We start from the raw sequence: 12,391 nt of genomic DNA on the forward strand, positions 1-12,391 counted from the left end.
TAGCTGGCAAGAAGGAACTGAAGGGTGGCCGGGTCGGCTGGGGTATTTATGCGGCACCATGGTGGCGCCACTCCAGGGGGCGCCCAGCCGACCTGCCGAGTGTTGCTAGGGTAAAAGTTTCTCCGACGGCTGTGCACGCGGCGTGCACACACCTAACTGGAATGGATATGAGCAACACATCTCGAAGAACAACAGTTACAAAGGTGAGTAACCTTGTTTTCTCTGTCTGGGCACTGGTTGCCATCCTGGGCTACCTACTCACCTTAAACTGTACAAGACTTCTCAACAGCTTTTTAAGACTGCACCTGATGTTTATCTCTGTTCATCACCCCGCAGTGGAAGACTACACCGCCTTCTTTCAACTAATAGTAGCTAGATTTCTCAAGACTCATTCCTGTCTTTTTCCCAGTCAGAGAGACCCTGCCCTCCTGAGACCTTAACATTGTTTTAATAGGATTGGTCAGACCTCTTTTTGAACATTTGATGACCTGCTGTTTGTACCACCTCTCCATGAAGACTACCTTCCTAGTGGCCATAAAATTGGCTGAAGGATAGGGAAGGTACAGGGTCTCAAAGCAGGACCACCTTGTACAGTATTCTATAGTATGACTTCATCTGTTATTTATTTATTTATTTCCATTAAGTGGTTTGACTGTCATCTTAATTAAATGATCTATCTACCAGCCTTCTTCTCCAAGCCTGATCCAAGCTTCCACTTAGGGAGAAGCTGAACTTCACATATTGAGTATTGTCATGGGTCTTCCATACTATTGGTACAGAACAAAGTTGTTCCAGAACTCTCCTAGATTGTTCCTAGCAATTGCTGACAGAATGAAGGGTGAATCAGTCTTCTCTCAATGACTGTCAAAATAGTTCTCTGACTGTATTAAACGATGCTATGTGGTGGTTTACGTAGACCCACCTGGACAGGTTAGGACCCATTCCACCAAAGCTCACACAGCCTCTGCTGCATCACTGCAAAGTTACAAAGAGAATTGCAAAGGAGCTACTTGGAGTTCAATTAGCAGCTTCATTCAGCATTATCATAGAAGATTAGGGTTGGAAGAGACCTCACATTGTCATCCTGCTCAAACCATTATACTTAGTATAAGCTATAGATCCATTGTACTTTTTGGCAGAGCTGTCCTGCAGTCATCATTTCAGAAGAATCTGAGCTCTAACATCCAGGATAATGAGTTACTGCTTCTGAGTCACCAGAAGTGGAATATACATGGATGGTCTCTCAAAGATGAAAGAAAGATACATACCCTACAGTAATTGTAAGATGTATTGTTCACATATATTTCACAACCTGCCTTCCATCCCTGTTTCTGTGGAGGCCTTGTCATTGTGAATTCTGTTCTGGGGAAAGAACTGAAGAGTGGCTGCAGCCACTTCACCCTGTCTTTTAGAACCTAGGCTACAGAGTGCTATAAAACATACAGGGCACAGGCGCAGCTCCAATGGACACTACTTTTCAGAAGATTCTGATCTCATGTGCATGGGGCACATGTGCACCAGAGATGTCAACAAGTAGTCCAACATTTCAAAGAAGAACAATTACTGGAGGGTAAGTAACGATTCTTTCTTCTCAAGGATCTCCATGCATTTGCAGACTTGGTGCCGCTAGCGTCAAGCTCACAGAACCTCTGATGAAGTCAGAATCTTTTGAAGCTAGTGACTTGAGGCATCTGACATCTGAGGCTGTGAGTGCAGTCTCTAATCACTTCTGTTCCTTCTTTTCCACAGTGAAGAATGTTAGGAACCCACTCTCTTAGATCTGCCTAGCAGACACTCTTAGTACCTTACTTTCTTTAGAACTTGTCTGGATACAGGTCACAGTACTACTGAGAGCATGTCCTTGACCACTGTGTGCCCTTGCTCTGACTCCTGGCACTTTTCTCTTCCTGACCCTTATGAGGCCCGAGAAAGAAAGAGCTGTTCTTTGAGAGTTACTCCAGTGCATTCACACAGAGCTCTCCTCTTAGAGTATGATGCTGCAGTTCAGGAGAAGGTACTGAAGCAGTCGGTGGGGGCTATACACTCTCAGATGTCAAACACTTATGTCTCCAAGGGGTATTCACGCAGGCCCACAGCTTTGGTAAAGATTCTGGTAGCTTGGTACTGGGGCTGCCAAGTCCACAAGTGCACATGGGCAGAGATGACTCTTCAAGAAGAGTTACCAGTTAGTAATCTCTGTCTCTGATAAGGAATTCCCAACACCGACTCACACCGTTTAGGAACTCTGCTGTGAGATGCTATTTGAGTTCTGCTGATTCACTGGGGCAAGTGTAGCTCATTGAGTCCACTTGGGGGAGTTGCTCTCTGGACAGAAGCAACTGGAGTTTAGTATACTGAGATCGGTTTAGGGACCTTAGAAAGAGCTAATCTTAGGTATAAAGCTTAGGCTGAGGTTTACATATTTGTTGGCATCTGAGTTAATGATAAATCTACTCCAGGAAGGTGACAAAAGGTACTCTAGGAAGATGATTTCAATGGAATTATATTGATTTACACCAGTGTCAGATCTGACCCAACAAGAGTAGGTTCTTTTTAGAACAAGATGGGAACTGTATCAGCTTACACTGCCCATCCGAAGTGTTGCACCTTTGAGGGTCCATACCTGTATGAGAAGTTCATGCATTAGAGTTTCACACCGTTACTTGATTTCTCCAGGTATAGGTCTTACACATCTGTGTACTAGAGGTATGCTGTATGCAACATCGTTATAGCAGTGTAGGTCCCAGGTTATTCAAGAGGTAACATGAGTGAGGTAATATCTTTTATTGGATCAATTTCTGTGGGTAAGAGACACAGACTTTGTCTCTTTCACGCACAGAAGTTGGTCCAATAAAAGATATTACCACACCCATTTTGTGTCTACTGGAGACAAGGGCAGTTCTGAATATACTGATGTCTCTCTTAGTCTTTTTGTATCTGAAAACATGTCTAGATTCCAGTGGACCATCAAGTAAACTGCCTCTAGGCATCCCTCCTCGCTTGTTGCAAAATAGCGGAAAAACATGATCCCAAGAGAACAAAATCTTCTGTAGACCCTTCATACTGGGTCTCTGGATCAGGGAGAATTGTTCAGTTCTCCCTGTGGTAGAGGAAATCAGTGGTAAACCTTTTTGTTACTTGTCTGAACAATGAATTACCTGTGTTCTGTTGATACCCAGAGAAGATAGTTTTAACAAAATAGACTTACCTGTGATGGACAGAGAAGGCATATCAGTTCTTCTGATAGCAAACTACGAAAGCTGAGGTGTCAAAAAAAAAGGAAAGAAAGACATTTGGCCTATAATTGTTAATCAGTTTAAAAATAAAGTGTGAGCTGCAGACTTTTAAATAAGTTTGTAAACATAACTTCTGGAATATTACCGTTTTATGCTGAGTATATTTTCATTAATGAAATTTATTATGGAATAAGCTGAAGTTCTTATACATAGGTTGTAAACAATATTACTTGGATTTGTGGCAAAGTATAGGCAGCCTTTTATAAAAGGATTTTTTAAAATATTCAGGTTTCAGTGGTAGCTGTGTTAATCTGTATTACCCAAAAACATGAGGAGTCCTCGTCGCACCTTAGAGATTAAAAAATCTATTTGGGCATAAGCTTTTGTGGGCTAGAACCCACTTCATCAGATGTATGAAGTAAAAAATACAGGAGCAGATATAAATACATCTCCCTGTATTTTATTTAAATTGGCTCCCTGTGGCCGTGGTTCGCCATTCCCAGCCCATTGGCTGGAAAAGGCAAACCGCTAGTGGCTTACCCTAACGGGCCAGGAGTCAAAGTTTGCCAACCTCTGAAGTATAGGGTCGGCTTATTAAAGGGTCATACAGTTTTTGCTATTTTTACCTAGCCATCTTCGGTGGTCAGCGTATAAATAAATGGGCTAATGAACGAGTATATATGGTAAACTTAATTTTCCCAATACTAATTTTTCCCTACTGTTACTTACACCTTCTTGTCAATTGTCTGTAATAGGCCATTCTCCTACCACTTCAAAAGTAATTTTTCTCCCTTGGTATCCTGCTGTTAATTGATGTAACTGGTTTGACTGACCTAATACTGGTAAAGCACCCCCATCCTTTCATGTATGTATACCTGCTCCTGTAATTTTTACAACATACATCTGATGAAGCCCACGAAAGCTTATGTCCAAATAAATTTGTTAGTCTCTAAGATGCCACAAGGACTCCTCCTTTTTTTTTTTTTAAATAATCAGTTACTCTACTCTAGTTACTGTTCCTCAGTCTCAAAATTGAGTGTTTCTGTAGGCAACAACTCAAGTGTCTAAACTATAGATATTTAAGTAACATACTTATTGATGAAACATTGTACCATGTAACACACACTTACTGGCCCACGTTTTAAATTACTTAGAGGTCTGACAGTAGTGACCACATCTGAGATGGAATGTTCATATAATGAATGCTTGCTTTAGGGAAGAGAGACAGTGCTCATAATGAAATCTTAATATCTATATCAGATTGCATACAGATCTCCTAAAAGGATGGAGATTTGAGCAATCAATTAAGAAACTATAGAAATTATAGTTAGAGATAATCCATTCCTTGTTAAGAAGAAAATTTATACATGGCAGTTTCGTAATGTATGGTATGTTTGAGAACAGTTTCACATCTTGGTTCATACCTTTATTCAAGAAGAATCCATCTTTATTTCTACCCTAATATGTATAATCTATTTTGTGGTAGTAAATACGCAGAAACAGTGTAAAAAACCCAATGTTTATTTGGGTAATATATTGTGGATACAAATTGTTCCCACAAGAAAGACTCTTTTTTGAAAATCAGAGTCAAAATGATTTCATACAAACCCTTTGATTATTGTAATATTAATATGACCTACTAAAATCAATTATGACTGTACTGTTCGATATTTCAATAGTGTAAATATGTTTATAAACAGTTACAACAATTTATATTCTATTTGCCAAGAATAATATTCAATATTTATTTGTATTGGTTTCACAATGTTTTTCAGGGGCAGGAGTGTTAGAGGATAAAACAGAAGCCAGTAATGACACAGTGGTATCCAAGAGAAGAGTAAGACCTTATCTTTTAAAATACAAACTTAAATGATCAACTCCCATTTCCTTTTTGATTAAAAAGCCATATGGAAGACATTTTTTCAAACTCATTTTTTAAATATTATGTCAGTTTAGCCACTGTCAACTATTTTTAGGTCCTCAAATTTTTATGTACTTGAAAAAATGATTCTTCTTTCCAAAGTTCAGTCATGCCTTTACTTTTTTTTGGTAGGAGTAGTAAAAGTATTATTTGCAACTGATACACTATTGCAATGATTCAGGTGTTTTATTCTCAAGTAATCTACAAGTGAATATTAAAAACAATTGTAATATGATTTCAGTCATGTGTTTTAGTGCCCATAAGGTGAAATTAAAACTTCTGGCTGGTACGTCTATGTCTGTTTTATAGGTTTCATCATATCATAGAAATGTTGGACTGGAAGGGAGCTTGAGAGGTCATCCATTCCAGACCCCTGTGCTGAGGCAGGACCAAGTAAACTTGGACCATCCCTGACAGGTGTTCATACAACCTGTTCTTAAAAACCTCCAGTTATGGAGATTTCACAACCTCACATGGAAGCCTATTACAGAGCTTAACTACCCTTACAGTTAGGAAAATCTTTCAAATATCTACCTAGAGAGATTTTCCTTGGTGCAGATTAAGTCCATTACTTCTTGTACTACCTTCAGTGGACATGGAGAACAATGGATCATCCTCCTTTTTATAACACCTCTTAATGTATTTGAAAGCTTTATCAGGTCCCCCCTCAGGCCTGGTCTACGCTACGTGTTTATACCGAATTTAGCGGCGTTAAACTGATTTAACCCTGCACCAATCCACACAACGAAGCCCTTTATATCGATATAAAGGGCTCTTAAAACAGATTTCTGTACTCCTCCCCGACGAGGGGAGTAGAGCTGAAATCGGTATTGCCATGTCGGATTAGGGTTAGTGTGGCCGCAATTCGACACTCGACAAGTGATTGGGCGCTCCGGGCGGGTATACCACAGTGCACCATTGTGGACCGCTCTTGGAAAGCGCATCTGAACCTCGGATGCACTGGCCAGGTAGACAGGAAAAGCCCTGCAAACTTTTTGAATTTCATTTCCTGTTTGCCCAGCGTGGAGCGCTGATCAGCACGGGTGGCTATGCAGTCCCAAATCCAAAAAGAGCTCCAGCATGGACTGTACGGGAGATACTGGATCTGATCGCTGTATGGGGAGACAAATCTGTTCTATCAGAGCTCCATTCCAGAAGATGAAATGCCAAAGCATTTGAAAAAATCTCTATGATAGACAGAGGCCACAGCAGGGACTCAACACAGTGCTGTGTGACAAGCGTAATGGAAAGCCAAAGAATCAAATGGACGCTCATGGAGGGAGATAGCGGGGACTGAGGACTCAAGTTATCCCACAGTTCCTGCAGTCTCCGAAAAGCATTTGCATTCTTGGCTGAGCTCCCAATGCCTGAAGGGTCAAAAACATTGTCGCCAGTGGTTCAGTGAATATGTCGTCAATTTACACCCCCCCCTCCCCCGCTCCCAGAGAAAAGGGAAAAAAATTGTTTCTCACCTCTTTTCAATGTCACCATATGTCTACTGGATGCTGCTGGTAGACGGGGTGCTGCAGCGCTAAACAGCAGCATCCTCTCCCCTCCCCTCCCCTGTGGCAGACAGTATGGTACAATATGACTGATAGCCATCCTCATTGTCATTCTGTGAGTGCTCCTGGCTGGCCTCGGTGAGGTCAGCTGGGGATGCCTGGGCAAAAATGGGAATGACTCCTGGTCACTCCCTTCTTTAAGCTTTATGTCCTGGAGATTCAGTCCTGGCAGATGGTGCAATAGGGCTGGTAACGGTCCTCATCATAGCAACTGGAGGCTGAGCTCCTCTCTCCACCACCGTTTAATGAGTAATGGAGATGTCCAGCCTGGAATATCGTAGCAGCTGGAGGCTGCCTCCCCATTTTCTCTCACTAAAAAGTCAGTGTTTCTTATTCCTGCATTCTTTATTACTTCATCACACAAATGGGGGGATAACTGCCGCGGTAGCCCAGGAGGGGGGTGGGAGGAGGGAAGCAATGAGTTGGGTTGTTGCAGGGGCACCCCCTAGAATGGCATGCAGCTCATCATTTCTGTGGGATATCTGGGGCTCTGACCCGGAGCTGCTGTGCTCTCTGGTTCTCTAGTAGACTTGCTCCATATTCTAGGCAGGACTGACTTTATTTTTAGACAAAACATAAAGAAGGGGATGACCTGGGAAGTCATTCCCATTTTTGTCCATGAGCCCCCGGCCGACCTCAGCGAGGCCAGCCAGGAGCACCCATGACAGCAGTGGACGGTACAATATGACTGGTAACAGTCATCGCCAATTTCCAAAGCAGCAGACGGTGCAATAGAGCTGGTAACCGTCTCTGCTACCTTGCAAAGGCAAATGAATGCTGCTGTGTAGCATTGCATTACCATGTTTGTCAGCAGCATCCAGTACACATACAGTGACAGTGACAAAAGGCTAAACGGGCTCCATGGTTACTATGCTATGGCGTCTGCCAGGGCAATCCAGAGGAAAAGGGCACGAAATGATTGTCTGCCATTGCTTTCACGGAGGAAGGATTGAGTGACGACATTTACCCAGAATCACCCACGACACTGTTTTTGCTCCATCATGCATTGTGATCTCAACCCAGAATTCCAATGGGTGAGGGAGACTGCAGGAACTATGGGATAGCTATGGGATAGCTACCAACAGTGCAATGCTCCGGAAATCGACGCTAGCCTCGGTACATGGACGCACACCACCGAATTAATGTGCTTAGTGTGGCCGCATGCACTCGACTTTATACAATCTGTTTTAAAAAACTGGTTTCTGTAAAATTTGAATCATCTCAGAGTGTAGACATACCTTCAGTTTTCTTTTCTCAAGAAGAAACATGCCCAATGTTTTTAATCTTTCCTCTAGGTTAGGTTTTCTAAGCCTTATCATTTTTGTTGCTCTTCTCTAGACTCTTCAGTTTGTCCACATCTTTCCTAAGGTGTAGTGCTCAGAATTGGACTCAGTACTCCAGCTGAGCCTCACCAGTGCCAAGCAGAGCAGGGCAGTTGCCTCCTGTGTATTAGATACAAGATGCATGTTCATACACCCCCAGCACCGGCGCTTCCATTAGGCGACCCTAGGTGGTCGCCTAGGGCGCCAGGATTCGGGGGGTGACATTTTGTGCGCTCCCCACGGGGCATACAGGAGCTTTCGGTTCTGCTCGTGTTGCGCTGCTGAAGAAGGACCTTCTGCTGACGTGCCGTGGAAAACAGCGGCAGGCAATTGAGCAGCTCAGTGACTGCCGCTGTCGCCTGCGGCATTTCGGCGGAAGGTCCTTCTTCGGCGGCGCGATGGGAGTGGAACCGGAAGCTAGTGTGCACCCCATGGGGAGCGCACAAAATGCCGCTCCCCCAAATTCTGCCTAAGGTGCCAGAAACTCTGATGCCACTCCTGTACACCCCAGAATGATATTAGCCTGTTTCACAACTGCATCATGTTGTTGACTCATTCTGTTTGTGATCCATTATAACCCTCAGATCCTTTTCAGCAGTATTACCTTATAGCCATTTATTCCCCATTTTGTAGTTGTGGATTTGATTTTCCTTCCTAACTTTGCACTTGTCTTATTGATTTCAGACCAATTTTCTAATTTGTTAAGGTCCTTTTGGATTCTAATCCTGTCTTCCAACCACTTCCACTGTGGTGTTATTTGCATATTTATAAGAATACTCTCTATTCTGTGGTCCAAGTCATGAATGAAAATATTGACTAGTACTAACCCCTGAGGGACTCCACTAGATAAAACCTCTCAGCAAACTATTGATAACTATTCTGAGTACAGAGTTTCAACCAATTGTGCAACCACATTACAATAATTTCATCTAGACCACATCTGCTTATTTCTTATTTGAAGTTACTTTCACCCCTCTGAGTTACATATGAATGTGATCTAACAACTGGGATATAAAGTTCCTTATTTATGTATATATATGCATGTTAAAATTGGTTATACTATGTGTTACAGGTTGCCTTTCTAGCATTTGATAAGTCTTTACTAAATGCTAGAAAAACAAATCCCTAACAGTTCAAAGCAAAACACTGAAAAAAATTAAACAATGCCCTATGCATGTGCCCTGCCTTCTTGCTACAACCCCTGCAATGAAGGCCTCCAAAGCCTCAGATTTGAGGCTAGTAATAGTGGAAAACTCCACTAGGTACAGTCAAATATAGATGGAGGGTTTGTTTTTTTTAAAAGATCTGAAGTAAATTTTAGAGACACTAGAACACACAGGAACTCTCCTGTGCCTGTTAGTGAGCCCTGATAATTCTCAGACAGACAATCGGATGTTTAAAGGCTAGATTTTTGAGAGAGTTGAACTTCCATTTAGGTTATGGCTAGACTAGGAAAATAAATTGTGTTTAAAAAATACATTAACTAACATGTTTTAACTATTTTCTTAATCTAGCTATGGCTTGAAGCTGTGAGTTGTTAACATTTTCAAAAGAACTTAGTGTCCAACATTCCAGTCTTTTGGAAATCTGGTCACTTATTTTGGTGTCTATGGGTATGTCTACCCTGCAGTTGGAGGTGTGATTGCCGTGCGTGTAGTCATACCTGAGCTAGCTTTAATCTAGCTACCACAGTTACCACTAATAGTGAAGTGGTAGCAGCATGGGCTACCCAAGTAAGTATTCAGGGCCCTGGGCAGGCTTCTATAGATTACACTGAAGCACCTGCTCCTGTGGTTTCACTTCTATCGGTAGCTCAGATAGCTAGGGTATGCCTATCTGTGCTGCAATCACACACTCCAACTGCAGGGTAGACACACTCACAGATACCAAAATAAGTGGCCAGATTTCCAAAAGACCAGAAGGTTGAGAGCTGAGCTCTCTCGATATTATGGTTGTAAATGCAAGTGGTGAATTCTTTGGAAAATATGTCCTTTAGTTTTCATTGTGTACAAGTCGTGTTGCCATATTTAATTAAATTATATTTATTTATTATTTAGATTATATAAACTAATTAAAAGTGCACCCACCCAAAGCTCCAAGTGCCTTATCATATAAAATCATTGCTAGTAAAGTTTCCAGATGACACAGACGTTGGTGGAGTGGTAAATAATGATGGGTTCAGCTCAGTTACACAGATCTATCTCGATCGCTTGGAAAGTTAGGCTTTTTTGAACAATGTGTGTTTTAATGCAGCAAAATGCAAGGTCATACCTTTATGAGGAGATAATATAGATCAGGCTTAAAGATGGAAGACAGAATCCTGGAATACAGTGACATTGAAAAGCACTTAGGAGTAACAGATAATCACCTAAACATGAGATCCCAGAGTGAATGTCATCTTTGTTCGTGTAAGCAGGAAAATACCAAGTAGGAGGCAGTGTCAGGATCCAAAGGTAGTCAGAGTCAAGAGTCAGAACAGGGACACACCCGAGGATGGGAGTAGCAGAGGGGTTCATAGGTTCCAGGCCAGGATCAGATTCCAAGCCAGGTTTCTGGATCCTGTCAAGAGGCAAAGTTCAAATCTAGTCAAGGTCATAGCCAGGCATTCAAGAACAGTCATGGCAGCTATAGGAAATTCACACTGTTTCCTGGACACTTCCTCGAATGCCCCCTTGAATTTATATAGGGCAAGGAGCCAATCAGGAGTCATGAGGCTGCTGTTTGTCAAACCCTTGAGGTGGAGCTACCCATGGTCTGTGTCCACAGTGAAGAACAAATGGGTTACAGCTTCTGCTGGGTGGCAGGCAGAAGAGGTCAGCTGCCTGGTATCTCTGCAGGTCTGGGTTCTAGATCTGCAGGGACCTTATAATAGGGGGGTGATACTACCTCTATAGATGGTATTAGCAGTATACAGTCTCCAGTTCTGGTTTCCATCCTCAGAAAAGATCTTGAAAAATTGCAAAGGGCTCAGAAAAACTTCAAGAAAGATTTGCGGTCTGGAAAACATGCCTTATAATGAGAGACTTCAAAAGCTCAATTTATTTAGTATATCCAAGAGAAAGTTAAAAGGAGATTGATAAGTATGTACAGGGGGAAAAGATGGCTCTGTAGTTTAGTAGAAAAAGGCATAACATAATCCAGTGGTTAGACAGTGAAGCTAAACAAATTCAGATTAGAGGTAAGATGCACATTTTTAACCAAGAGGATAACTAGCCATTGGAACTTACTGAGAGATATGATATATTTTCTATTACTTTGTCTTTAAATCAAGAGTTGGTATCTTTCTAAAATATATACTATATCTCAAACAGAAGTTATGGGCTTGATGCAGAAACTATTGGGTGAGATACTTTGGCCTGTATTATGCAGGAAGTCAGACTAAATGATCTGTGCTTAAAATCTATGAATTTAGCATATATTAAAAATACAGAAATAAAAACAGTAGCATCCCCAAAAACCAGAAGAAAAATTCTACTCCATCATCAGATACTCATTTTTAATGCATACATTTTGGTCCTCAGCTCACCCTTTCCTCTTCAAGAGAGACAGGCCTTGCAGAGTAACAGATCTGATCTCTCTCTCTCTCTGTCCCATTTTGACAGAATGTAGAAGACAACTTATAGTTGTGTACTTCTGGATGTAGATGTGCTAGAAAAAATTAATTTATTTTGCTAAAATGTTTTATAATACCAAGAATATGGAAACAGTTAAGTCTCCTTTCTTTTAGACAACATAACTAGAGCTTGAGAGTAAATCCCTCATTAATTTCATAATCAAATAAGTCACTTCATTTTTTTCTGCACAAGGATACCTTTCTTGAAGATATTAAAAGTAGTGTGATATTCCTAATAACACTAGAGCCAACCTCTTGATTTCCTGTATGTTGAAACGTAAGAGCCAAAATGCTGCATTTCTACTGTTTGTGAGAATGCAATCACTCGACAGTACAGGGAGATATTGGACTTGTTATGGAGCCAAGTTGTGTTAGGACCGTGGGCAATCCTGGAGAGTGGTAGGGAAGTGGCTGGTAGGACTATCTCAAACCTTACAAAAAGGGAACAGTGGATGTTGTGCACCATTCCCACTCATATCTTGTTTTATGCATTCAATTGCTTTTTGAGGCTAAGAATTCCATTTCTCACTCTCACTTTTGAGCACATTTGTCTTAATACACAGCCCATTTACTTGGAGAAATGGAGCGTATAAAACTTTGTACTGGTTAGGCTAGGAAGGGATTAATGGTCTTCCTGGAAGGCACATACTCAAATCTGCTCTACCCTACAACTCCTGCCAGAAGTGCTAAACCTGTAAGGAAGGTTGTCTGGCTATAGTTAATAATTGGAGAAAATA

General features: G+C 41.6%; 1 protein-coding gene across 1 annotated transcript in view; it reads left to right on the plus strand.

The window, feature by feature from the left end:
* The window catches only part of ZCWPW2 (zinc finger CW-type and PWWP domain containing 2), a 134,475-nt gene that overhangs the window by 68,187 nt on the left and 53,897 nt on the right, over nucleotides 1-12,391 (plus strand). Inside the window, exon 4 of the mRNA XM_032790018.2 lies at nucleotides 5,012-5,073. Within this exon, the coding sequence (XP_032645909.1) occupies nucleotides 5,012-5,073 (62 nt within the window). The remainder of the gene's footprint in view (nucleotides 1-5,011; nucleotides 5,074-12,391) is intronic.

The sequence above is a fragment of the Chelonoidis abingdonii genome, chromosome 2, assembly GCF_003597395.2.
Source record: "Chelonoidis abingdonii isolate Lonesome George chromosome 2, CheloAbing_2.0, whole genome shotgun sequence".
NCBI classification, from domain to species: domain Eukaryota; kingdom Metazoa; phylum Chordata; order Testudines; family Testudinidae; genus Chelonoidis; species Chelonoidis abingdonii.